The 25,561-nt window shown below is 35.5% G+C and overlaps 1 protein-coding gene across 1 annotated transcript in view; it reads left to right on the top strand.

Annotated features, from left to right (window-relative positions):
* LOC150103172 (HEAT repeat-containing protein 3) overlaps nucleotides 1-25,561 on the top strand; it is a 193,966-nt gene that overhangs the window by 140,675 nt on the left and 27,730 nt on the right. Inside the window, exons 9-10 of the mRNA XM_090397657.1 lie at nucleotides 2,373-2,470; nucleotides 18,297-18,442. Of these exons, the coding sequence (XP_090253783.1) occupies nucleotides 2,373-2,470; nucleotides 18,297-18,442 (244 nt within the window). The remainder of the gene's footprint in view (nucleotides 1-2,372; nucleotides 2,471-18,296; nucleotides 18,443-25,561) is intronic.

Raw genomic sequence — 25,561 nt, forward strand, 5'->3', positions numbered from 1 at the left:
TCAACAAAGCTGGTATAGTAGGAAATCAACTGAATAAATTTATGTAGGATAAGAGAGAAAGTAGTCAAAACATTGAATTAGCTGTGTACAAGCCTGTGTTGAAACCTATTTTAAGCTATGGATCTGAGTGCTAGGCTAGAAATAAAACATTTGGCTAAAGACCATGGATACGAGTGTCTTGAGAAAGATTAGAGACATGAACAGATGGCACCAATTGCAATATTTTATTAAAAATGAGGATATATTAGAAAAGAACTTGACATTGTTAGCATCTAGAAATGTGTTAGCTGAGCCAATCTCAGGTGGTATGGTCACTTAAGAGAGGAAAGATTAGCAAAACCAAAACAAGTGTTCTCTGGCAGGTTGGCAAGGAAAAGACCCCAGAAGATGATCAAGATATAGGTGGATTGATACAGTAAAAAGTGCCTTACAGAAATATTAGATATGGTAATGTTGGAGTCTTTACAGATAAGGTTGATTTAGAGGAAAATTGTTGATAGGAAGTTAGTAATGATGTAAAATTTTCATGTAGTACTATGATAATATCCTGAACACCCCTTGAGGGTACATGTCAGCAATTTGGTGATGACGATTAAAAAAAAAAAAATTCTTTTATGCTTATGCAGATCCAGTGGTAAATCCCATAGCCTGTTATGTATGGATGTGTGTGTGTATTGATATATTATGCATGTGTTCTTGTGTCAGTTTTCTTGTTCCACAGGATGATAAATCCAATTTTCTATAGGGGAAAAATACTCTTGCCACCTTTCTATGAGATTGACTAACCCTGTAATTGAAAAACACCTGACGAAGGTTCTTTGCACCCCCAGATGTGATTTGAGCTAGGTCTTTCTTTCCATTCAAAGGGCACTGTTGAAACTGACTTAGCTATGGAGACTCAGGTTTTCTGTATACTGAACAGAAATGTTACCATTATGAAGGCATGTTACTAAGCTGTCTGTAAAGGCTAGACTATTGTTTTTCTTTTCCCATAGTAAAACAGATTCTTGGATGCTGACCATTAAGATGTAGATTCTGTTATGTTTATGCCATGAGAACAAATAGAGATAGGTTGGTTGTTCTCTATTTGGCTTTATGGCTCAGGCACATTAGACTCTGTATTGCATCACCTCAATAGTCAACATTGAAGAATCCGTTTTACTATGGAAAAGCAAATGACAATAGGCTAGCCTTTCTATGCATGGTAGACACAGCATGCTATTATTAAAACTCTAAACCATTAGAGCAGTCAATATTTGTTTCAGTGAGACCTCTCTTACAGCTGAACTCAACCATATCACACACACACACACACACACACACACACACACACACCATCCTATCTGATAGCTACAATTCCTACAGTAACAACAAAATATTTAATCCCTCCCCTGGTCCATGATCTTGCCAGAAAAATTATAGGAATACTATTACAATTTCCTGCTTCCAGGGTGCATTTGAAAATTAGCCAGAAATTTAGAAAAAAAAAAGAAAACCTATACACTGCCTTCAAGCCTCACATGAAATTATCTGCCCATTTATTTATAGATGCCTATGTGTCTTATAGAAAAAAAATATAGAATTTTATTCAAAAACTCCAATATATTTCATTCAGTGTAACACAGACATCATCAGGGAGAAAGACTGGTAACTACATTCAAAATATGAATTGTAAGAAGGAGTCACATAGCATGTGCTTACTAGTTCATGTCTTGGTCATATGTGGAGTTGACAGGATCACATAGTTAGAATTCAATGGAACAATTGTAAAAGTTTGCACAGATTAAAAAAATATATGAACAGTTAATAGTAATCACTTCCCAAAACTTGAAGACTGAATGAGTCAGAACTGTTAAGGTTTGAATGATTTCGTAGTGTTTCAAAGAAAAGATTATCACATTCACACCTGCTAAAATGAAGAATCTTTGTCTGCTTCCAAAGAACTATGTGCCTAGTGTCAGTCAGTAGCATGAAAAGCACAGCCAAACTAGTCTGATTCCAAAAATGCAATGTAGTTTAGATGTTCTTAGATTCTTTATAAAGCAGAAGTTAGTATGTCCAAATAACAAAGAGGAGGAGGATGAATAGGGTATTAATTTTTTATTTTTTATTCTTGTACGGTTGTAACTTTAGAGCATTTAGATAGCATATATGTTTTAATCTCCAAAGCAGACTTCCTAACTTCTTTTATCCTTTGCCCATCCACAGTGGGTTGTAGATCCTAATTCTTTCATAGGTGGAATTACAAAGATTCTTCTTTACAGCAAAGGTTACATTAATGTTACCTTCTTTTGTGAATGCATGTGTGTGTGTGTAAAGGAATATGCATTTATAATTTAAATCTTGTGTTTTATATATTTTTTGCTTTTTAGCATCCTCAGATAATGCAGATGAGTGGGAAAGTAATAGTGATGGCAGTGATGAAATATCGATGGATATGGACAGGGCTGAACTCGAAAGCTGTATAATGGTAAATAATATTGTATTAGTCTTGCATAATATAATAAACAATATTATATAATATTATTTATATAGCATTTATTGCAAATATACAAATATTGGCTACTATATTCTAACAGACTCCTATCCTTACCCAATACAGAAACTACAAATTACAAATACCCTCAAAACAGAGAGCAGTAGCAATTTGCTCCATTGATAAGGAATTCAAAACAGAATATGACAGTGGTTAGATCATCTTTCCAAGAGAATAGATATACAGGTAACCTTTGTATAACGCGGTCTACAAATTGTAGCATCCCTTGTCGAACGTGGTAAGGATAGAACGCGGTTTCGATATAAGACGGTCTACAAACTATAGTAATCCTTTATCTTTTCATATATTTTTCAACGTGTGACTTAAAAATCAAATTTTATCTTTTTTAAATTTGCGTATGCCCATATTGCACAAGTAGTTATAAGTAGCAAATTTATATTAGGGAAAATACCCTTTAGCATGCATGTACGTCAATTGTTAACTGTATAAAGTGTTTATTGTTGAAAATTGTCTTCGTTTTCTGCCGGGAAAGCGCATGAAAAATGATGTGTATTAATCAAGCTGAGCACTTTATTTTTTGGTGAGTTAAATACAATATGTAATCGTTTCTTTTATGTAAAAAAAAAAAAAATTTATAGTAATGGCTGCTTTTGCGATATATGCCTTTGTTAATAGGGATAAACCCACCCACTGTAAACTGCCAAGGTAACAATTGAACAAGACTGAAGATACATTTGGTTTCAATGAAATACAATGAAAAAGGAAAAGTTGGTCCTTGTTGGGGACCTAAATAGCAGAGTAGGAAATGATTGTCATACATACAAAAATATTTTGGGAAAATTTGGAGAAAAGAGTAAAGCTAAAAATAATGGCAAATACCTGTTGGATTTCTGCTTAGAGCATGGACTGGTTATTACTAACACAATGTTCCAACATAAAATGTGCACAAATTCACATGGAGAGAAGAGGCAAGGAATAAGAAAAGTCAACGAGGCTACGTTATTGTTGATAGTGATGTTTTCTCCCTGGTGCAGGACACCAGAGTGTATAGAGGATTTGAAATTGGAAATGATCACTATTTAGTCTTGAGAAGGATAAAATTGAATTTCATATTGAAAAGTAGAACATATAAGAAAGTTTTAAAGCGAATAAAAGTTGAGCAGCTCTCATATATGAACTGTAGACTAAAATACCCAAACATTATTCAAGAAAAAATGAAAGAGTTTGAGAACAGGAACCAAACCTTGGAGATTCAGTGGTAAGTCTTGAAGAAAACATTGATTGATTCAGCCAGAGAGGCATGTGGTGAGGTTGCCTGCTGCAAGGATAGAAAAATCAGAACTCCATGGTGGACACAGAAAGTTAAAGAGGCAGTGAAGGAAAAGAAGAAAGCATATCAGAGGTTGTCAGGAAAAGTTCCTGGCAAATAAGTCAGCTTGTGCTCTTAGAGAATACAGAGACAAATGTAAGAAAGCTAAACACTGTGTAAAACTAGCTAAACAAAAGTCATAGGAAGACTTTTGGTAAGAATATAGATAATAAATATCAAGAAGGCAGCAAAATATTCTGGAGGTTGTTGAAGTAGCTTAGAAATGGAGGAAAGAGTGCTGTAAAAGGAATTAGAGATGATAGAGGTTACATGAAAATAGAAGAAAAGATATCCTTGAAGTATGGAGTAATTACTTTGAAAAATTGCTAAATGAAGCAAGCAGTAATAGTACAGAGGTAAAAAAACATGCAACATTCATCCAGTCAGGAATACATATCCATACTTGAAGTAGAAAAAGCCATCAAAGGGCTGAAATGTGGAAAGGCAGCAAGAGTAGATGATATTCGACCAGAAATGCTCAAGTACGGAAGTATACTTACAGTGGCTGCACTGCATAGTTCAGAAGGCCTGGACAGAGGGATGAATTCCAGATGATTGGAGTAGAGCTCTCCTAGTACCCATATATAAAAAAGGGAAATAAAACTGAATGTGAGAATTACAGAGGCATTTTTCTACTGAGTGTTCCTGGTAAGATCTATGCAAGTACACTCGAGAAATGGTTTTGAAGAATTGTGGAAGAGAACCTTTGTGAAGAACAAACTGGATTCAGGCAAATAGAGGTTGTCAGGATCAGATTTTCACTTTACGAGGTGATATTAACATTACAGTTGATCAAGCATGGGAACATAACAAAAATCTGTATTTAAGTTTTGTAAATCTGAAAAGGCATATGAGAAGGTGCGAAGAGAGAAGCTATTCAATATGCTACAGTTATATGGTGTCAATGGGGCATTATATGAAGCAATCATTATCTATATGGATCATATTATGAAGGAAAGTGTTATTAAACCTGATATCAAAATTAGAGATGCTGATCTCAACTCTTTGCTTTATGCGGATGATGTTATACTTCTCGATTGACCCTGAACTGTATGCAGATGTTGACCAAGTAACTAGCTCCTCATACTTTAACCTGTTTAGCAGAAAGTGGATGAATGATAGCAGCTAGTTCAATACCCTTGAGAAACTTCAGAAAGGCATAATTCAGAAACAGAATATCTGCAAGACAGTGACTGGGATGAAGTATGAGAGAGACAGAGGCATAGTCTGTTAACTAGATTATCCTGTTCTGGATAGTATGTAACCTTTGTAGGAAAGTCTTTGGTGCATCCCAAATGTAAGAACAATATTCTAAGGTTAGGCAGGTGTGGAATTTATATGCCATTAGTTAGCAGTTGTACCAGTAATTAATAACTTGAGTAGAAAAGCCTCAAGTTTTTCAGAGGCTGAGAATGCTATAGATATGGCATGTTTGTATCAGAAAAGGTTAAAGGTATAAGTCAGTGTGGAAAAAGAAACCTGCTCTTATGTGGAGATAGAAGAGTATTATCAGAAGTAAGATCAAGTGAAGTGTGAGAATTTTCTGATATTTTTAGTTTTAGTAGAATTAAAATTCCCAAGGTTATCCTTGCTCACTCTGGAGATTAGTAAGGAGATCAGTGTTTAAGGCAGTGATTATGGAAGAGATCTTGAGTATGGAAATTTTGAGCACTGCATGATTTTCAAATGAAGAAAAGGAATGGAATGTATTATCATCTGATTGGAATGGAAGAAAACAAATTTTCTTCTAGTGATGATCCTTGCAGTTACACAGAATGATGATTTATTGACATTTAATTTCATCTTAGCAGGTAGGTGCAAGTTATATGCCCATAATATTCTTTGCCAATGAAAGTTTGTATGTGTTTTCTGGACATGTTTTCAGGCCTAATTATGATGGACTTGGCTTACTTGAGAAATGTCTGATAAAGTTCTTTCCACCACATTCAGGATTTGAACCAGTTCCAAAACCAAAGCAAGCCAAAGAATAATCACTTTAATGTGAACTTATCCTATATTTTAGTACTGTGGTAGGTAGGACATGGGTTAGCCAAGATTAACCAATATAACCATTTCAGGAATTAGTTTAAAGAGAGAAATGATAGGTAATGTGTCAACAATGTGTAGGATTCCTGTGATGAGCCACTGGAATTCATAGAGATGTCCTAATAATATTGGTATTGTTTTTTGGAATTACCAATCCACAAATACATGGCACATACAGGAAAACATCACTTAACATGATTAATTAATCCATCAATTTATGCGCACGTAGGGTGGTTGTCTCAAAAACCTTCATGTCACAGTGCAATTATAATTCACACCTTTTGGCAGAAAATGGTGATACCATTCATGCAGCCAACCAGACCAATGCGAATAGTAATAAAGAGGTGGTAACTTATAATGTTTCTGACATACATGGAAAATGACCTATGGCCTGATTTCATTGATATATCTCTATTTTAATGAAAATATCCTTTTTGATTTTTCTAAGGGAAGGGAGAGGCATTTTGTGGAGACAGCAAAATATAAAAATGCCTTTTTCAAAATGTGAATTCCACCCATGCAAGTTTGTAATTCTATAGCGCATTAGTACCGTTGGTGAGCTAATGGTTATAATCCAGAAACTGATACAACATGGAACTTCAGGCCTTCAGTAATCAGGATAGGTTGTATTTCTATTTCCATTCACTTTCCTGGCCAGGCTGGATGAATTCCATCTAGGATACAATTTACTTTTTCTTCCTTTTTATTATTCAGAATTGTTAATTGAAAATTTAATTAGCAATTTCTATTTAATAAACCTAATAGAGAAGAAATGCTTAAGTATTATATATAATGAATTACCCTCTTTTTAAACTAACTCTCAAACTTCCTATTAAACGTTTACATTAGCTAATTAATTTTTATTAAATAGAATATTGACCAAAAAAAAAACATACCTTACAACATGCACATAACTTCATAATCTGATTTTGATTTATTAAAAATGGCTGATACACTGTTATTTTTGCTGGCTGCACATATATAGAAAGTTTATTTTTCACTTGGTTTTTCACAAGACTATAATATTAGACTATAATAAATTTAGTTAATCCTTTATCCAAGTGTTAGCAAACAAAGTTTGCTCCTGAAAATATCTTCAGGACTGGGATAAGTTAGTACCAGGCAACTTGTAGCAAAGGTGGACCAAGCTAACATCTCAGTAATTCCCGTAATGCAAAACACATCTCCTTGCAGATATGTATAATGCTATGCATTAAGGGAAGGGCCACTACCCAGACTAGTTTCGACCTTTATTGCGGCCTCTTCAGTTGGAGCCAGACCCAGAAGTGGAGATACCAGGCAGTAGCAATGGTTAGGTCATCTTTACCTATAGGAGTTGCCAAACAGTGTACCACCTTTTTATTAAATTACTCTGGATTTAGAGAAAGATGTTGAAAGCTTATTTTTCACTTGGTTAGATATAATAAATTTAGTTTAATCCTTTATCCAAGTGTGAGCAAACAAAGTTTGCGCCTTAAAATATCTTCAGGACTGGGGTAAGGTAGTACAACACCGGGCAACTCGTAGCAAAGGTGGACCAAGCTAATATCACTCCTATCTTAGTATCTCCCATAATGCCAAACACATCTCCTTGTGGATATGTATAAAGTTATGCATTAAGGGAAGGGCGACTACCCAGACTAGTTTCGACCTTTATTGAGGTCTCTTCAATGGGAGCCAGGCCCAGAAGTGGAGATACCAGGCAGAAGCAATGGCGGGGGGGCTTCTTTGCCCGGTGTACTACCTTACCCCAGTCCTGAAGATATTTTAAGGTGCAAACTTTGTTTGCTCACACTTGGATAAAGGATTAAACTAAATTTATTATGCACATATATAGGATAGATTTTTGTAGTTTCCTGTTGATTTAATTTTTTAATTTTTGTTCTTTTTCTGCTTTAGTATATTATATTATTGCTTTTCCATATTTCCATGTGAATGTTTTGAACGGTTCCTATTTTCTAAACTTTATACTCTTGGCGTCATTACTCCCTTTGGTATTAAATATAAATTAAAATATAAAATTTTTTGCGTAAACAACTCAAAAAAGTGCATCAAATAGGCACTTTTCTATCATCATCATCAAATTCCTGCCATGTACCCTCAAGGGGGTGTATAGGATATGATAGTACTACATGAAAAAAAATTACATCATTACTAACTTCCTATCTACAATTTTCCTCCAAATCAGTCTGTTACTTGTCAAAACTCCAACATTATTAGATCTTATATTTCTATCGTCGAAGGCACTTTGTACCGTATCAATCCACCTATATCTTGGTCTTCCTCTGGGTCGTTTTGCTGCCAACCTGGCAGAGAACACTTGTTTTGCTAATCTTTTTTCGCCCATTCTGTTTAAGTGACCATACCACCTGAGATTAGCTCTGCTAACGCATTCCTGGATGCTGACAATGTCAAGTTCTTTCCTAATATACTCGTTTTTAATATGATATTGCCATTGATGCCATCTGTTCACACCTATAATCTTTCTCAGTACTCTCATATCTGTAGTCTTTGGTGAAGTGTTTTACTTCTGACGCAGCTCTCAGATCCATAAGTTAAAACTGGTTTGAACTCTGTCTTGTATACAGCTAATTTAGTGTTCTGACTAATTTTTCTCTTATTCCATATGAATTTATTCAATTGACTTCCCACCATACCAGCTTTGCTGATTCTGTTGTCTATTTCTATATTTAATTTACCATCTTCAGTAAAAATCGTGCCTAAGTAGCTGAAATGTTTCACTTGTTTCACAGGTTCTCCATTCACAACACAGTTGACATTTTCAATGATTCTGCCTATTTTCATCGTCTTTGTCTTTTTAATGCTGAGCTTCATACCATATCTATTACAACAGCTATTCAATTTAGTCAGAGAATCTTGCAGACTTGTAGCGGATTTATTTAGAAGTATAACATCATCCGCATAAAGCAAAGAGCTGACATTAACATCTCCAATTTTGATATCAGGTTTAATACCACTTTCCTTCATAATGTGATCCATATAGATAATGAATAACAGAGGGGATAATGTACATTCTTGTCTCACACCAGATTTAACATTAAACTATCTTCCTGTACTTCCTTCAATTCTAACTGCTGACTTACAACTCAAATAAAGACTAAGTATTGCTTGGTGAAGCAATTATAGCAACGGTGAAGCAACTACAGTTATATGGTGTGAATGGGGCATATAATGCCCCATTCACACCATATAACTGTAGCATATTGAATAGATTCTCTCTTGGCACCTTGTCATATGCCTTTTCCAAATCGACAAAACTTAAATATAGATCTTTGTTATATTCCCATGCTTTCTCAACTATTTGTCGTAAAGTGAAGATCTGATCCTGACAGCCTCTATTTGGCCTGAATCCAGCTCTTGTTCTTCACCAAGCTTTTATTCCACAATTCTTCTCAGCCGTTTCTCAAGTATACTTGCATAGATCTTGCCAGGAACACTCAGTAGGGAAATACCTCTGTAATTCTCACATTCAGTTTTATTTCCCTTTTTATATATGGGTACTATGCGAGCTCTACTCCAATCATCGGGAATTCGTCCCTCTGTCCAAGCTTCCTGAACTATGCAGTGCAGCCACTGTAAGACTCGTCTACCACCATACTTCAGCATTTCTGGTCGAATATCATCTATTCCTGCTGCCTTTCCACATTTCAAGCCTTTGATGGCTTTATCACTGTGCTGTCACTACTGCTTGTTGCATTTAGCAGTTTTTCAAAGTAATTACTCCATACTTCAAGGATATCTTTTTCTCCCGTTTTCATGTCACCTTTATCATCTCTAACTCCCTTTACAGCACCTCTTTCCTCCATTCCTAAGCTTCTTCAACAACCTCCAGAATATCTTCCACCTTCTTGATATTTATTTTCTATATTCTTGCCAAAGTTCTCCTCTGACTTTTGTTTAGCTAGTTTTACACAGTGTTTAGCATTCTTGCATTTGTCTCTGTATTCTCTAAGAGCACAAGCTGACTTATTTGCCAGGAACTTTTCATATGCTTTCTTCTTTTCCTTCACTGCCTCTTTAACTTCCTGTGTCCACCAGGGAGTTCTGATTTTTTTATCCTTGCAGACAACCTCACCACATGCCTCTCTGGCAGAATCAATCAATGTTTCCTTCAGAGTTTGCCACTGAATCTCCAAGGTTTGATTCCTGTTCTCAAACTCTTTCATTTTCTTTTCAATAATATTTCTGTATTTTAGTCTACAGTTCACATCTGAGAGCTGCTCAACTTTTATTCGCTTTAAAACTTTCTTACATGTTATTCTTTTCAATATGAAATTCAATTTTATCCTGCTCAAGACTAAATAGTGATCATTTCCAATTTCAAATCCTCTGTACACTCTGGTGTCCTGTACCAGGGAGAAAACATCACTATCAACAATAACATAGTCAATGAGACTTTTTTTATTCCTTGCCTCTTCTCTCCATGTGAATTTGTGCACATTTTTATGTTGGAACATGGTGTTAGTAATAACCAGTCCATGTCCTGAGCAGAAATCCAACAGATATTTGCCATTATTATTAGCTTTGCTCTTTTCTCCAAATTTTCCCAAAATATTTTTGTATGTCTCACAATCATTTCCTACTCTGCTATTTAGATCCCCAACAAGGACCAACTTTTCATTTTTCATTGTGTCAGTTGCTTTTTCTAAAGCCTCAAAAAATTCCTCCACTTCTACCTTAGTAGAACCTTCTGTGGGACCATAGGCACAAATAAGTCTCATTGTCCAGTTCCCCATTCTCATATCTGCCTACATTACTCTACTTGAGTATTAAAGAATTTCTAATATATTTTTTAAGTTAATATTCTATTTAATAGCATAATTTAGTATATGATAAAATTATTTGTATACTAACAAAAAAAAAACAAACATTGGCCATGCATTAGCAGCATACTCTAAATTCCCAACTATTTATGGGTAGGATTGCTAAAGGGGGTTAAAAAAACCCAATTAAATGGGAAAAAAAGACCAACAGGTATGCATGTATGTTTTTTTTAGTAAAATAACAGAGTACAGGTGTTCTTTTGATTTGTTCAGTATTAGAATATATATTGATTATCAAATATATATATTCTTATATATTTATTTTGATATATTCTGATTCCATCAGTTGCACATCATTTGATTGGGAAAGGACCTAAGTTTAAAAACCTGTCTGATGTGGAGTGAAAGATTTTCCAGCTCTTTTTCATCATGGCTGTTTGTCATAGATATAGATAGAGATAGCAGGATCCCCCTCACCAATCTAGTAACACTAAATTTCATTTTATCAAACAGGCACTACTTGAGAACATATAGAGTAGACAAATATAACTCAAAGCAAACAAATAACTGTCCAATGTCAGGTTATTACCCACAGATAACCTATGTTGTCTCATATAACTTCACTATTGGTCCTGAACATCTGTTGCATAGTGTTTCATCATAGTTGCTGACATCACTTTCTCAAAATAAACTTGCAGAATCACACTCATAAACATCTAAATTTCAGATTATTATCACGCTAATAAATACTATCATTGATAGGAAAAATTTTCACATTTAAAATGTGAAACATTTTGTTTAGCAGAGAAGACATAATTTATATGTAGCTAATACATAAGTTGAAAAGAATTTTTCTTACTGAATTTTCTTTCTTTTGGTTTAAAAAAAGCATTAAGAATTCCAAAAATATAGGTACACTTAATAAATTACCTTTCATTGCATTATGTAATATTATTAATTATTATTATTATTAAAATCTGACCTCCATTGAGTCAGAGATTCATCATGGAAGGTACACACACACACACACACTGTCACACACAAAGCTTATCCACTGTGCCTTAAACCGATTCAAAGTGTCTACATTCACAACACACTCAGGCAATGCATTCCACTTACCAACCAAAAATTTTCTTCTATGTCAATCTGATAATAACCCCTGACTAATTTATATGTCTTGATCACACTCCCTCCCCCTCCTATTCACGAGGCTTTGCAGTATATGTTCTTTCAATCTGTTTTCATACTCCATATTCCAAAGACACTGACCACCTTTGTGAATCTTCTCTGGATCCTTTCTAAAATATCCTTGTCACCATGAAAACCCAGTGACCAAATCTGTGCACAATAATCCATATGAGACCTGATCAGTGCCTTATACACTGGGATCATAATGTTTTTATTCCTGCCTATCAGGGTCCTCTGAATCATTGCCATCATCCGATATGACAACTTCAGAACTTGTGCAATATGGTCCCTGAATTTCAGATCCTTGTTCACTAGCACTCACAGATCTTTCATCCCCTCTAGCTCTATTCAAGTTTCCTCACCAAGTGTATACTTTGCATGACATTGCTGCTTACCAAATTTCAAACCTTACACTTTGCAACATGAAACTAACAGTTCCACTTACCTGCTCATTCATACAATCTATTCAAGTCCTCCTGTAAGGCCCTAACATCTGCTTGACTCTGTACACTCTTGTATTATTTGCAAACAGCTGCATATCACCAGTTACCCATCCACAATATGATTGATATACAAATTGAACAACAATAACCCCAATACAGACTCCTGTGGCACACAACTAGTGATTTTCCTCTTTTGGGATACTGCATCCCCATGTAGAACTTTCTGATACCTATGTGACAGCCCAGTCACCAATCCAACTCTTTAGCCTGCTTATCCAATCCCATCTGTATTAGTTTATTTAACAGCTTGCCATTTGACAACCTATCAAAAGCGTTCGCAAAATCTGAGTATACTGTATATGCATCTCCCTTGTCCAAGACATTTGTCTCCTTGTTGTTCTTCTTCTTCTACGTTATTCCCGCTTCCTATGCAGGGTCCGCATGTTACTTTTAGATGCGACTTCTTGTTAGTACTACTCCCAACCGACCCGTCGCCTGGTCTGCCGCTGGGGGGGGATATACATTTTTGACTGTAGAGGCGTATGTTCACGGGGCCGGTTTGCCTGTTTGCGGGGGATGAAAAACGCCAGATAAACTGGCGGAAAAACCCTACTGATCACGCCCAAGACTGGCTAACTTGGCTATGCCTGAGGAAGATCCTCAAATTCCTCGCGTTTACAACGGGAATCGAACCTGGGACACTCCTTCCCCAGGCATATGGTTGCGAAGCGCAAAGCCACTAGGCTAACCGCGCGGTACATTTGTCTCCTTGTTATAATGCATAAATAAGTTAATAGAACTTGATCTCTCTTTAACAAACTCATGCTGACAACCACAGAGAATACTGCTGTTATCAACTCATTTCTTTATCCTAGTTCTCACCAATCTCTCCAGTACCTTAACCATAACTCCTGTATATACAGATTGGCCTATAATTTCTAGAAACAGCCTTATCATCACCTTTATGTAGCTGAATAATTGTACCTTCTTTCTGCTGTCTTGGAACATATTCCTCTTAAGAGTCTTAACTAAGACTCTTATTAATCAGACATGCCAATGCGGCTGCCAATTCCCTAGAACAAATCCTATCAACTTATTGACATCAAGCTTATTTATTTCCTCATATACCTCTTGCTCACTCACAATTAAGCCATCCTCTCCTATGTCCTCTGCACTTGAGTTTTTCAAGATTTCATCCTGATGAGAATGAAATGTCCTTATAAATTATTTACTGAATACCTCAATGTCTTCTGCAGCAGTTCTTCCAGATCAGATGTCGTGAGGCCTTAGCTGTTGAGTGGGGTTGGAGAAAAGTAACCTTTTCTCCAACCCCTCTCAACAGCAAATCCAAGAAACTCATCACAGGACTTCCATTTCCATTCCTTTTGCTGGCACAGTCTTGCAAAAAATTGCCAACCTGCTAAGGCCTCACGACACCCGAGTTGCCTTCAAACCAATAAAGACAGTTTGCAGTAATCATTCTTCCTTCTACTTGCTACATATCTGAAACACTAGAGTTTTATTTGGCCTGATTTGCTAATTTCTGCTTATACTGTAGTTTTGTAGTTCTTACCAACTGAGTCTACATGATCTTGTGATTAGGAAATCCCAAATGCAATCCATTTTGTACTTGAAATCTGACAATTTTATGTACTGTCTGTCACTCTTGATTTCCATTGTCTGCATACAATGTTTAACATATGATATAAAGCACGTATGTGTACTTATCTCTTTGTATGACTATTGATGCAGTTTTGCAAATGCTGTCAATCATGATATCACAATACCATTGACAGAATTATCTAAAACTGCCATTTTTACATATGAATTATATTGATTAAGGAAGTAGTATTACAACGTATGTCAGGAGATAATAAACTCAGTTATTGACTGTACCTAAATATGAAACCATCCTCTTAAATAAATCCCCTAGAACAGAGGTCGGCAACGCAGTGCCCGCAGTGAATTTTTAGTGCGCCCTCAGAGAAATTATTGTAAACCTTTGTGGTAATTTTGCATCGTAGATCGCAGTATATCTGAGAGATACATTCATTTCTAGTATGTGCTAAAATACAAGAAAACATAAAGAAAAAACACTGCAAATATAATACATGATGGTACAAATTAAGTGAATATTGAATCCAACATTATTTCATAGACGAATATAGAAACTACAAGAGTTTCGTGTGCTGAATATATAGAAACTAAAAGTTTCGGCAGATACAAGCATAAGTAGTGCCTTATGGGCAACTCGTAGTAAAGGTGGAGCAAGCTCCAGATCTCTTTCTTTAGTATTTTCCATAAATGTAAAGCACATCTTGCAGAGGTCAGCAACCTTTTTAATATGAAGAGCTTAATATAAAATTTTGCACTGATAGCAGGAGTGATTCAACAAACATACATACTAAAAAACAAAGGGTTCTAACAACGTTTAGAAATGGTGTGAAGGATAGCAAGAGCGGTCACATTGATAACTAGATAACGTCAACAACTCAAACTACTTATGATCAGAGGTCTCTCGTCCACTCGGGCGCTCGCATCTGATCTGACGGATACATTCTAATTGTTAACATGAATATTCTTTAACCGTTAAAGAATATTCATGTTAACAATCAGCATGTATGTCAGATCAGATACGAGCGTCTTGCTTTATGAATCATGGCAATGCATATGTTTATTATGCAATAATAGTGTGGCTATTTCTAAAAAACGTAATATAGAAAGACATTTCAAAACCATTCATGCCAATTGTAACTTTAAGTGTAATTATTTAAATCGGGAGGAGTCGGTAGTGCCGGAGAGTGTCATGGTGCTCGCAGTTTGCGCCATTCATATTAAAAAGGTTGCCAACCACTGCCCAAGAAGTTTGAGAACTGTTGCGGCCGTATACCTCTGATATTGATATATCGGGGCAATTTATTTAACTTTATCCTTTCTTATTTCAGTCGCTATATCAAGTTCTATTGCATGTACCTCTTTGTTAAATAGGTTGTGCCATTGTTATGTGATCTTCATTAATATTAATCTTAACTTTATGTTTCACTTCTCTTTTGCCTTTTCTTACGTAACTTAACTTTTAAGGGCCACCAGAAATTACCTGTTCCCTGAATTCTATGAGTTATCCTGGTCACTCAGGCAATTTTTTTTTTTTTCTGCACCAGCCTGGGCCTTAAGGTTAGAGATAAACTCAGTCTTTAGGGTAATCATAGAATATCAGGTGCCACTAACAATGTAAATAAAATTCTTAGAAACTTGGGTTCTCTGGTTTATTTTTATTTTATTTGCAGTCGTGCCCTACTACTTTCAATTGGGGTATTCCCGCACACACACACACACATGTTTTCAGGTTCGATGTTTTATGAAGGGTCAGTCATCATGATCAGAAACACATGTAAGTAAGGAATCAAAACATTTATTAAACTCAATAAATAATGCCATACAAATTAAAATGGTTATCAAATCTAATGTTAAACTTCTACCATTCATTCACTTTCTCACTCTTAAAAACAAATATGCATTGACTTCAAAATATTATCAAATTCATTAACTCAATATATAATACATTTATAATTACAGCTCATTTGGACATTAATGCATTTTAGCACATTTTTATGATCTCTCTTGGAATAAACACGACAGAATCTCTATCTAGCTGAAAGTCCTTAAAGTTCGCTTCAAAAAACATAGTCATTTACATAAATCTTAATTCTTCACTCTTTCTTTCATTACAAATCTTAGGTTGCATTCTCTTAACACTGTTAGTCAATTCTCAAATGGGGCTAGAACAAGTGAGAGTACTTATCTATTCTTTATCGGTTTTCTTCTGTCCTTCCTTCTTTGTTTCAATTCTGGTTGTCTCGATCTTATTGCCACGTGGGTTACACGTGCTCACCTGGGGTGGGCGCTATCTTTCTGCTAAGGTTTTATGTAGATGATCTTCTCATCACGGCCAGCGGTTAATCTTGCCGAAATCTACTGCGGTGTCATGCCTGATCCTATCGTAAGTCAGCCCTCAAAAATGAGAGCTGAACAGCGAAGAACTCTTGGAGCACACAGAGAGAAATCCAGGAACAAGAAAAAACGGGGGTCATTTGCTTCCGTGTCACGGGTTTTATTCGCTCTCCTAGAGCGCCACCTTTCCGAGTTTGAATTTCTCTTATCGTCTCACCCATTGGTCTCCGGCTGGGTGACTTCACCAATCAACATATGGAACTTCTTGTTTCTGGGAACGTATGCATCATGATGCCTTCTTAGATGTGATGCCCGCGGGTGCTTACGCTGCTTTTACAGTATTAGGGCGATCTTTGCCCTATGTTGCTGAATAATACGCATTCTTTCATTTACAATATTTCACTAATAATTTCTCTTATTTTGCCCCTTTTTCTGACTTACATTCATGCTAGACATTTAGATACATTCATTTAAATTCACAAAATTCACAGTTTATCATACAAGATGTTGTTACAAAAAAAAAAACATATTTATACTGCGCTAAAGTATGCATAAGATAAGTATGCATGTATGTTTTTTGTTAATTGTTAGATTCTGGAATGGTGACGTCATGTAAAATTTGAAGTTGCCTATTTCAGATCTAACAGAACTCATCAGTTAATTTGAATATGCTACAGCTAATTACATTTGAACATCAGTAGCAAAAGACTGATTCTCTAAAACCAGCAAAGAAAGAGAGAGAAATGAATATGAAAAAATGAATAATATTAACAATGCTAACAGCGTGGAGATGTAAATTAATGTGGAATGAAAAACTTTGTCAGCCTGGTTGAGCATAAGAGTAGGAGCCTTCTCTTTTCAAATAACAGGTTGTGAGCATGGATGTTCATGAATTTTCTAGTGCAAGACCAACTTGTTTACTGGAGGTTTGAAAAATACCATGTTTGATCTTAAGTGCAGAGCTTTCAGATTATCTAACCCTGAAATCAGTTAATTTAATTTAATGAGAGTTAAAACAGATCACTGGATCAATGACTAGGAATCTTTCATATTATTATGTTCTAAGAAAAATTGGAGAGGGGAGATTAATTGATAGTATTAACCACCCAAGCATCCATATAGATGAAATATATCAAATAATTTATGCTGTCTATTCATGATATTCCAGTGGTATCTAAATGTTATTTAATTTCAATAGCTTATTGCATCTATGTATTTATTGATGTGTAAACATATGAGGCTGGTATGGTGGTTAATGAAAGACCATATTAAAAATGGTGCAGATATCGGAAAGAACCAAGCATTATTAATATCCAATCATTATGTTCTTTATCTGAGTATATCATAAGTACATATTGCTGTTTTCCCTTAGTGCTAATTTCAGATGGTACAATCATTTAAACAACCAGTATTAGCAAAATAAGTATTTGAAACAATATAAGGACAAAAGATCCAGAAGACCACCAAGACATAGATGAATTGATGCAGTCAGAACTGTCTTAGAAAAATGAAGATATCATGAAGATGATCGGATTAGTGATCTAACAAACTGTGGAATAAAACAGTTGATTTAAAAAAATGAAGCTTTAATTGTTTTGGAGTGACATGATATCTTCTACATGTCAGAAAATGTTGATGAAATAACAGTAAAAAGTTCTTTCCCAGCTGTGGTTTTGTCATGCAATTTAGTTTCAGTATTTTTAATATTTCACTGTTTCTGATATAATACCAGTAACATCAACAGCCTTATGTTATTATTATTATTGGAAGCCCTTAGCTTGCTGAGAGCACCAAAAACTCTTGTTGAGGTGTGGATAGATTTTTGCGATATGTTTATAAACAGTTATATACACAGTATTGCTTTATAAATATTGAACTCATTGAACTCTGTATATTCATTGGGACTAATGAATAAAAATATCTCTCTATCAAAATCAGTTCTGTTAGATATATCAAAACTTTTATATTTTCCATTTTGTTATTATTCTCTAGTAACCAGACCAGGAAATTTCTTTCAGTGTCCTCTTACTGTATCTTGTGAGGTACGTGAAGCTATGATCAGTTATTCACTTGTCGAAAAAGTTCTTGAGCATATTGCTGTTCTGCCTGAAAATGTCTCTGAAGTATTACAAAACCATGAACATGGAAAAGATGTAATGAAATGGTACTATATTATTGCAATTATGCTTTATCATTAATAAAATTAACATATTTAGCAATGAAAATAATTAGCTTTTAGTTTTATTACCAAATGAAATGCAGCAGTAGTATATGCTATTAAATCTATGTAATGTTAATTTTTCATAAACTGGAATGCAGTGAAACCTCCCTTATTACCTTCATGATTTGCTGGGATGGATTCTTTTTATTTTATTATGTTCATTGGGACAGAAAGCCACTCTGATTTTCATTCAAACTAAAATTATAGATATAAAATTGGTTATAGAAAAAATATAAAAAAATAAATAAGATGAACTTAACACGTGAATGCATAGTATATATGAATACATAAATAATATAATAAAAACACATAAATAAATAAACAGCCGTTTAAATTATTTGCTGTGCCACCAAAAGATAATTACATTTTAGTACTATGATAAACAAATAAAGGATGAAATTAATCCATTTTAATTATTAATGGCTGAGTTATATAGTATGCATCTCATGTTGAGTCATTTATGTCAGTGCTTCCCAAACTTCTGAATGTCAGGGCCCCCTTTGGAAAAATTAAAATATTTCACGCCCCCCTCCCCTGCACTCAAAAAAACAATCGTACTATAGACATATATTATAATATTTATTGTATTTATATTCAATACAAAACATACACAGCGAATATTGCAAACATTAAATGTAAATATTACATTTTTAGCGTCTTACATACGTATTTGACATGGCACATTATCTCATATTTTATATAAATAGATATATTGTTATTGTACATTTGCAGTACAAGCACATGAAAAGTAAAACGATTAGTAATAAAGAAAGTAAGAATTAAAAACTTAAAAGAAGTTTAATAACAATTTAATGTGATGGATGTGTTTCAATACTGCTACACCAATATCAGGTGAAATATTTTAAACTGCAATTCTTAGATTTCTGCTTTGAAATGAAACTTATATGAATAAGCATATATTTCCTAATATTCATTAAGCGCCGAAATACGCTGGAAGCAAAATTTGTGAACCCACACCAATGTGTGATTTTTTCCATTAAAATATAAAAAATAACAAAAAAGAAATAATAAATAATAAATAGGTTTCTTTTAAGATCAAAAAAATCTACTTAGTCTTAAAAGATTTAAAATTTTTTTCATTATTTCACGGCTCCCCTCAACAAAACCCACGTCTCCCAAGAGGGCTGCGGCCCACAGTTTGGGAAGCGCTGATTTATGTGATGCATTGTGAAAATTTGGTTCTTGTAAAATGGATAGACAGATTAGCTGGTTTATTTTAACATGTGATGCATTAAATAGTTGTGCATCATTAATTGAGTAATTAATGTGATATTATTATTATTAAGAGACCTTATAAAAATAAGGTATTTTTAATTTTTTTATGCTAGACTTGACTCTGATATATATTCATTATTGTATCTTTTACTTGTCCTTATTTTAACTTTACTTATACTTAACAGTCGTGATTCCGTCGTTCTTAGTCCTTTGCTTGATTTAGTCTACTACAGTTAATTCTTTCTTTCAATTAGACCCCCCCTTTCTCAATGTTGTAACTATGCTTATTCAGTGCACGAAGTTCTAAAACAAAGGAATTGCCTCTGGCTTGAAGTCAATCCCTGTGTCTAAACAGTAAGCGTATTTCTATATTGATTTCTGAAAAATTATTTGTTTATTTCGACTGCACCTTCAGAAATTGCAGATAAGACTTAAATATCCTTCCATAAGAAAAACACTTAGCAAAGCACGGAAATAATTCTTACACTTATTATTATGTCAAGCAACATAATTCTCTATTCTTCGGTCGTGGCTACTTAACTCCCTAGGTCACACAGGTTTGGTCAATTTTATTAGAATTTGGTCAATCTCTTGTGTATTCCTCCTTACAAATTTAATTAAAACTGAAAACATAATATTTTATTTATTATTTTTAATTATTTTAATATTTTTAGTATTATTTTTAATTTGCTTTAAGTGTATTGCTATTGTTTATTTATTTTTCGTTAAAATTGTCAAATCAGTAATTTTCTTATAAGTCCGGGTAAATGAATTAATTTGGATCAGTGGAAGTCAAACAGCGAGCCGAGTGAATACGATTATAAACAAAGTGTAAAAACTCGATTGTAGCTTAAATATTAAATATTCCAAAGCACATTACATCGATTTTTTACTTAGGTTAAGTCCCATGTGAATATTGTAAAAAAATAAACTTTGTTTGTCTCGGTATAGTTTGTATTAGATGTTTTTGTAAATAACTCTTTTGAAGCTAACTGTATATACTGCTTTAATAAGAATATGTTAGAGTGTTAAAAGCAAAGGCAATGTTTTTGTCAATGAAGCTGTACATGGCGGCATTAGAAAGATGGTTATTGAAATTTGTATGTATGAGAAAGGCTTGCGGGCTCTAAGTGTAAACATCTCCGAAGTCAGTCAGAAAGAGTTTTCAGCAAACAACTTTCTTATGGCCAGTAACTTACAATCAAAAGAAAGCGGAGAAGAACAAAAGGCGTGCTGAACTTGAAACTTAAGATGAAAGACTCATACCGATTCTTTGGGGGTTGCCAAACTTCATGTGAGGTCTCAGAGGAGGCCTAATAAAAAGGGACTGAAGCAAGCAGAAGGGGGTCTCGGTTCCAGAATTGCTGTCAGAGAGGAGGCCACCCGGTCCAGAGTCGCCATCAGGAGACTGCCCAGATCCACGTTGCTTGAGAGAGGAGTTTCTCGCTTCCAGAAAGGAGCTTCTCGGTTCGAGACGTCGCTAGAGAGGAGACTGCGTCTAGGCTGCAGACAAGGTTTCAAATTGCCGAAAGGAAGAGTTCCAATTGCTGGAGAAAAGTTTCCAGGCCAGGTTAATGTCAGACATTCACCAGTGTGTTTGATGAATCAAACGACTTCACTGATATTGCTCAGTTAATGGTATTTATTCGCATGGTATTTCAAGATTATTCAAGTAAAGAAGAACTTTTGAAAATTATACCATTATTGGGAAGGACTAGGGGAGAAGACATTTTTTCGGCATTTGATGAATTTCTGAAACAAAACAAACTTCCGCATTTTAAACTTGTCTATTACTACTGATGGTGCTCCTGCAATGATAGGTAATAAATTGGGCTTCATTTCATTATGTAAAAACGATGACAAATATCCAGATTTTTTAATGTACCACTGTATTATTCACCAGCAAGTACTGTGCAGTAAAAGATTAAACACAAAAGATGTTTTGGATATTGCTATATAAAGTAATATTAAAATATAAAGGTTGTCATGGGATAGTAAAATGTTTTAAAGACTACAAAGAAAATTTAGAGATCACATAAAAGGAATCACAAATCATAAAGGCGATATCAAAAGTAAAAGGAAGTATATTCTGGATGTCTGGAGTAATTTGGAAAAAATTACAAAGAGAGCAGTCATAGAAAATATCCAGGGAAATGCTGTAATCAGTAATAATACACATCAATACTTGAAGAAGTGGGTGGAGAGAATTAAAAGTTTGAAATATGGGTAGTCAGCAGCAAAGTACTGAAGTAGATATATTCAGACAACCTAAAATGCTGAAATATGATGGTACTACAGTTTACATATAATGTAGGTGCTTTAATTAAGTATTTGCATTTTTGTGTATCCCCCCTCCCCCCTTCATGAAAAATGTCTTTATTTTTACTATATATATTAGCATATCATTAACATAAACCAATTACTATGTACATTTATAAAAAAAAATATACTGTCAACAGGAGCATCATTGGTGTCATGATAACTCTTCACCAGTGATGCTATAAGGACTGTTCCAATAATTTCAAATATATTGCATATATTTTATTTTTAAAAATATTATTATTATTATTATTATTATTATTGTTCCGGGAAACTTCAAGGAGTCGACGGACTCATCGAGGGAGACCCTAACATCATGTCAAGAACAACTATTCAACATTCACACAGTATCTATCATACCTTGCCTTGAACTCATTCACGGTCGTAGCACCCACAACAGACTCTGGAAGCTTATTCCACTCATTTACCACTCTCCAAGTAAAGAACCTAGCTCTAACACTCTTGTCAACCACGCTCTTGCCCAGCTTCCATGCATGGCCCCTAGTCCTCCCACCACCAGTCATATTTTCAAAAATATCTTCTGGATCAATCTTATAAAAACCCTTCAGTAATTTGAATGTCTCAATCATATCACCCCTCCTTCGCCTATCGTCCAATTTCTGCAACCCACAAATCTTCAACCTATTCTCATAAGGTTCATTCCACAGACCTGCTATCATCTTGGTCACTCGTCTCTGGACCCTCTCCACTTCCTCCCCATCACGAAGAAACCCTGGTGCCCATAGCTGGGCACAGAAGTCCAGATGGGGTCTTATCAAGGCTCGATACAGAGGAACAACAACTTGTTCGTCTCTGCATGTTAAAGTATTTTTCAGAAGCCAAGTGATTTGGTGAGCTGTTTTAGTTACTTTTGCAATGTGCCCCCTAAACTTCAATTCCCTATCCACCAACACTCCCAAATCCCTGGCCTCATCAATCTCCTGGAGTATGGTTCCACCAATGCGATATACTGCTGCTATTCTTTTCACCCCAAAGTGCATAACCTTACACTTTTCCACATTAAATTGACATCCATTTTTCCTAGCCCAGTCCTCCAAACTATCCAAATCATCCTGTAAAATTTTGACATCCTGTGCACTCACAATTGCTCTACCCAACTTTGCATCATCAGCAAACAAGTGAACACTTCCTCTCAGATCCTTTCCAATATCATTGATTAACAAATTGAAAAGCAGTGGTCCAAGAACAGAGCCCTGTGGCACTCCACTAGTCACAAGACGTCTTTTAGACTCCACTCCTGAATAAACCACTCTTTGATATCTCTCCTTCAACCACCCTCTTATCCATCTCACCAACCCTATATCTATACCCATCTGCTCCAGTTTACTGATTAGGGTTCCATGTGGTATCCTATCAAAGGCCTTGGCAAGGTCCAGTAGTATCACTGTAAACCCATTACCCCTATCCAGTTCAGCCGTCACTGTGTTATAAAACGTGAGCAAGTTACTGAGGCATGATCTACCTTTCACAAAACCATGTTGTCCCCCATACAGTATCCCATTTTCATCTATTCAATCCTGTATTCTTTTCTTGACTAATTTCTCCAAGACCTTGACAATGATTCCTGATATGCTAATCGGTCGGTAATTTACAACAGCAGTCTTGGAACCACCTTTATGCAGTGGAACTATTTTCCCCTCTTTCCACCCGCTCGGGACTAACCCAGACCCGAAACTCAAATTAAACAAAATGGTCAAGGGTACTGACAATTCTTTAGCTGCTTCTCGTACAACACGAGCTGGTATACCATCCAATCCCACAGATGTATTGACATTGAGGTTATGCAATAGACTACTCACCTCCACTTCATTAACCACAATTCCCGTATAATCTACTGGTTTATTCGTTTCTGCAATGTCACCACCTGGATGATATACTTTTGCAAAGTGCTCACTCAGTAACTCAACTATCTCAACTGATTCAGTTACCTCCCTACCATCGGCATTCTTTAAAATCAATCTGCCATGTACATTTTTCCTTTTACTTGCTACATATCTAAAAAACTGTTTAGGATTCTCTTTAGCCTGCATGGCCAATGTTCTTTCGTAATCCTTTTTTGCTTTTCTTACCACACTCGTCACCCTCCTGGCCTGCGCTTTATACCGTTCATGTGCCTGCCGGTCACCCTTCTCCTTAAATTCCCTCCATAGTTGTTTCTTTTTTTGCAGCTCAAGCTTAATGGTGTTATTCATCCATTTAACCCCTACTTGATTTATTATTCGGACTCTAGGTATACAGTCAGCCATTGCTTCATGCAAGCACTTCTTAACTACCTCCCATGCACTATCAACTTCTAGTCCTTGCAGTTGTACATGCCATGGCACTGAACCAATCAAACTCCTAAGCTTGTCATACTTTCCAGCCCGATAATTCCACATGTACCCTGTCTTAATTGAAAATTCTACACCTTTAGCCACCTCCCAAGTTAAGACCATATGATCACTCTCACCGATTGGTGGCAACGTGGTCATATTTGTTACAGCCAAATCCTCAGATGTAATTACTAGGTCAAGCACTCTCTGACCCCTAGTATTTTCCATTACATGCTGTCGCAGATAGTTATCCCTTAATAACCGCATAAAATCCAGTTCCTTCCTCCCGTGTGTCCTCTCCTCACTCCAATCAGTGCGACCATAGTTGAAATCTCCCATAATAATCACCCTCCTTCCACTCATTTCTTCTATTTGCTTGTGCATACTGTCACCACCATCTTTTCCATCACCTGGTCTATAGTAGCACCCAATTGTATATTTAGTTCTGCTAGCCACAATCTCACACCAAATGTCCTCAAATGTGCTCTTTTCTCTATCCTGCAATTCAGCTTCTATTCTCTTTGGCTGGAGCTCATCAGCTATCATCAACAATACTCCTCCCCCATTTTATTCTCTCTGTCATTCCTGAACACACTATACCCATCACATTCAATCCCACTAGTTATATCATCTACAGTCAGCCATGTTTCACTAATACCTATAACCTGTGGTCTGGAAGTGCCAACCATGGCCAAAAATTCTTCCTTCTTGTTCCTAATACTCCTAGTATTAGTGTACATGAATTTAAGACCCCCAATAGCCCCAACCCTAACTTGATGCCTTATATTAACTATCCCACTCAGATTTGTTGTCCTTATTTGCTCTGGCATATTATATTCATTCTTACATTCAACTGCCTCCATAAGGACTGTATCTCTACTCTCCCCCTTTAACAAATCTAGTTTCCCTGAATTTGCACATTCACTACATTCAGCAACACTTTCTCAAGTCTTCTTACACCGTAACCATTCAAATGCAAGCCATCCATCTTATATAGATCCTTTTGCCCCTCAAACTCACTCCACACATCCACAAATTCCACACCACGCGTCATACATAACCCACGCATAAAGTCATTCGCAATTATAGCCCTCCTTTTAAACATTTCACTGTCATACCGTGGCAAAAGACTAATCATTCGAACTCTCTCACTCTTTTCTTTTGCTACCTCAAA

Source organism: Typopeltis vanoorti, chromosome 9 (genome assembly GCF_054136105.1).
Source record: "Typopeltis vanoorti isolate ZY-2024b chromosome 9, IOZ_Tvanoo_1.0, whole genome shotgun sequence".
Taxonomy (NCBI): Eukaryota; Metazoa; Arthropoda; class Arachnida; order Uropygi; family Thelyphonidae; genus Typopeltis; species Typopeltis vanoorti.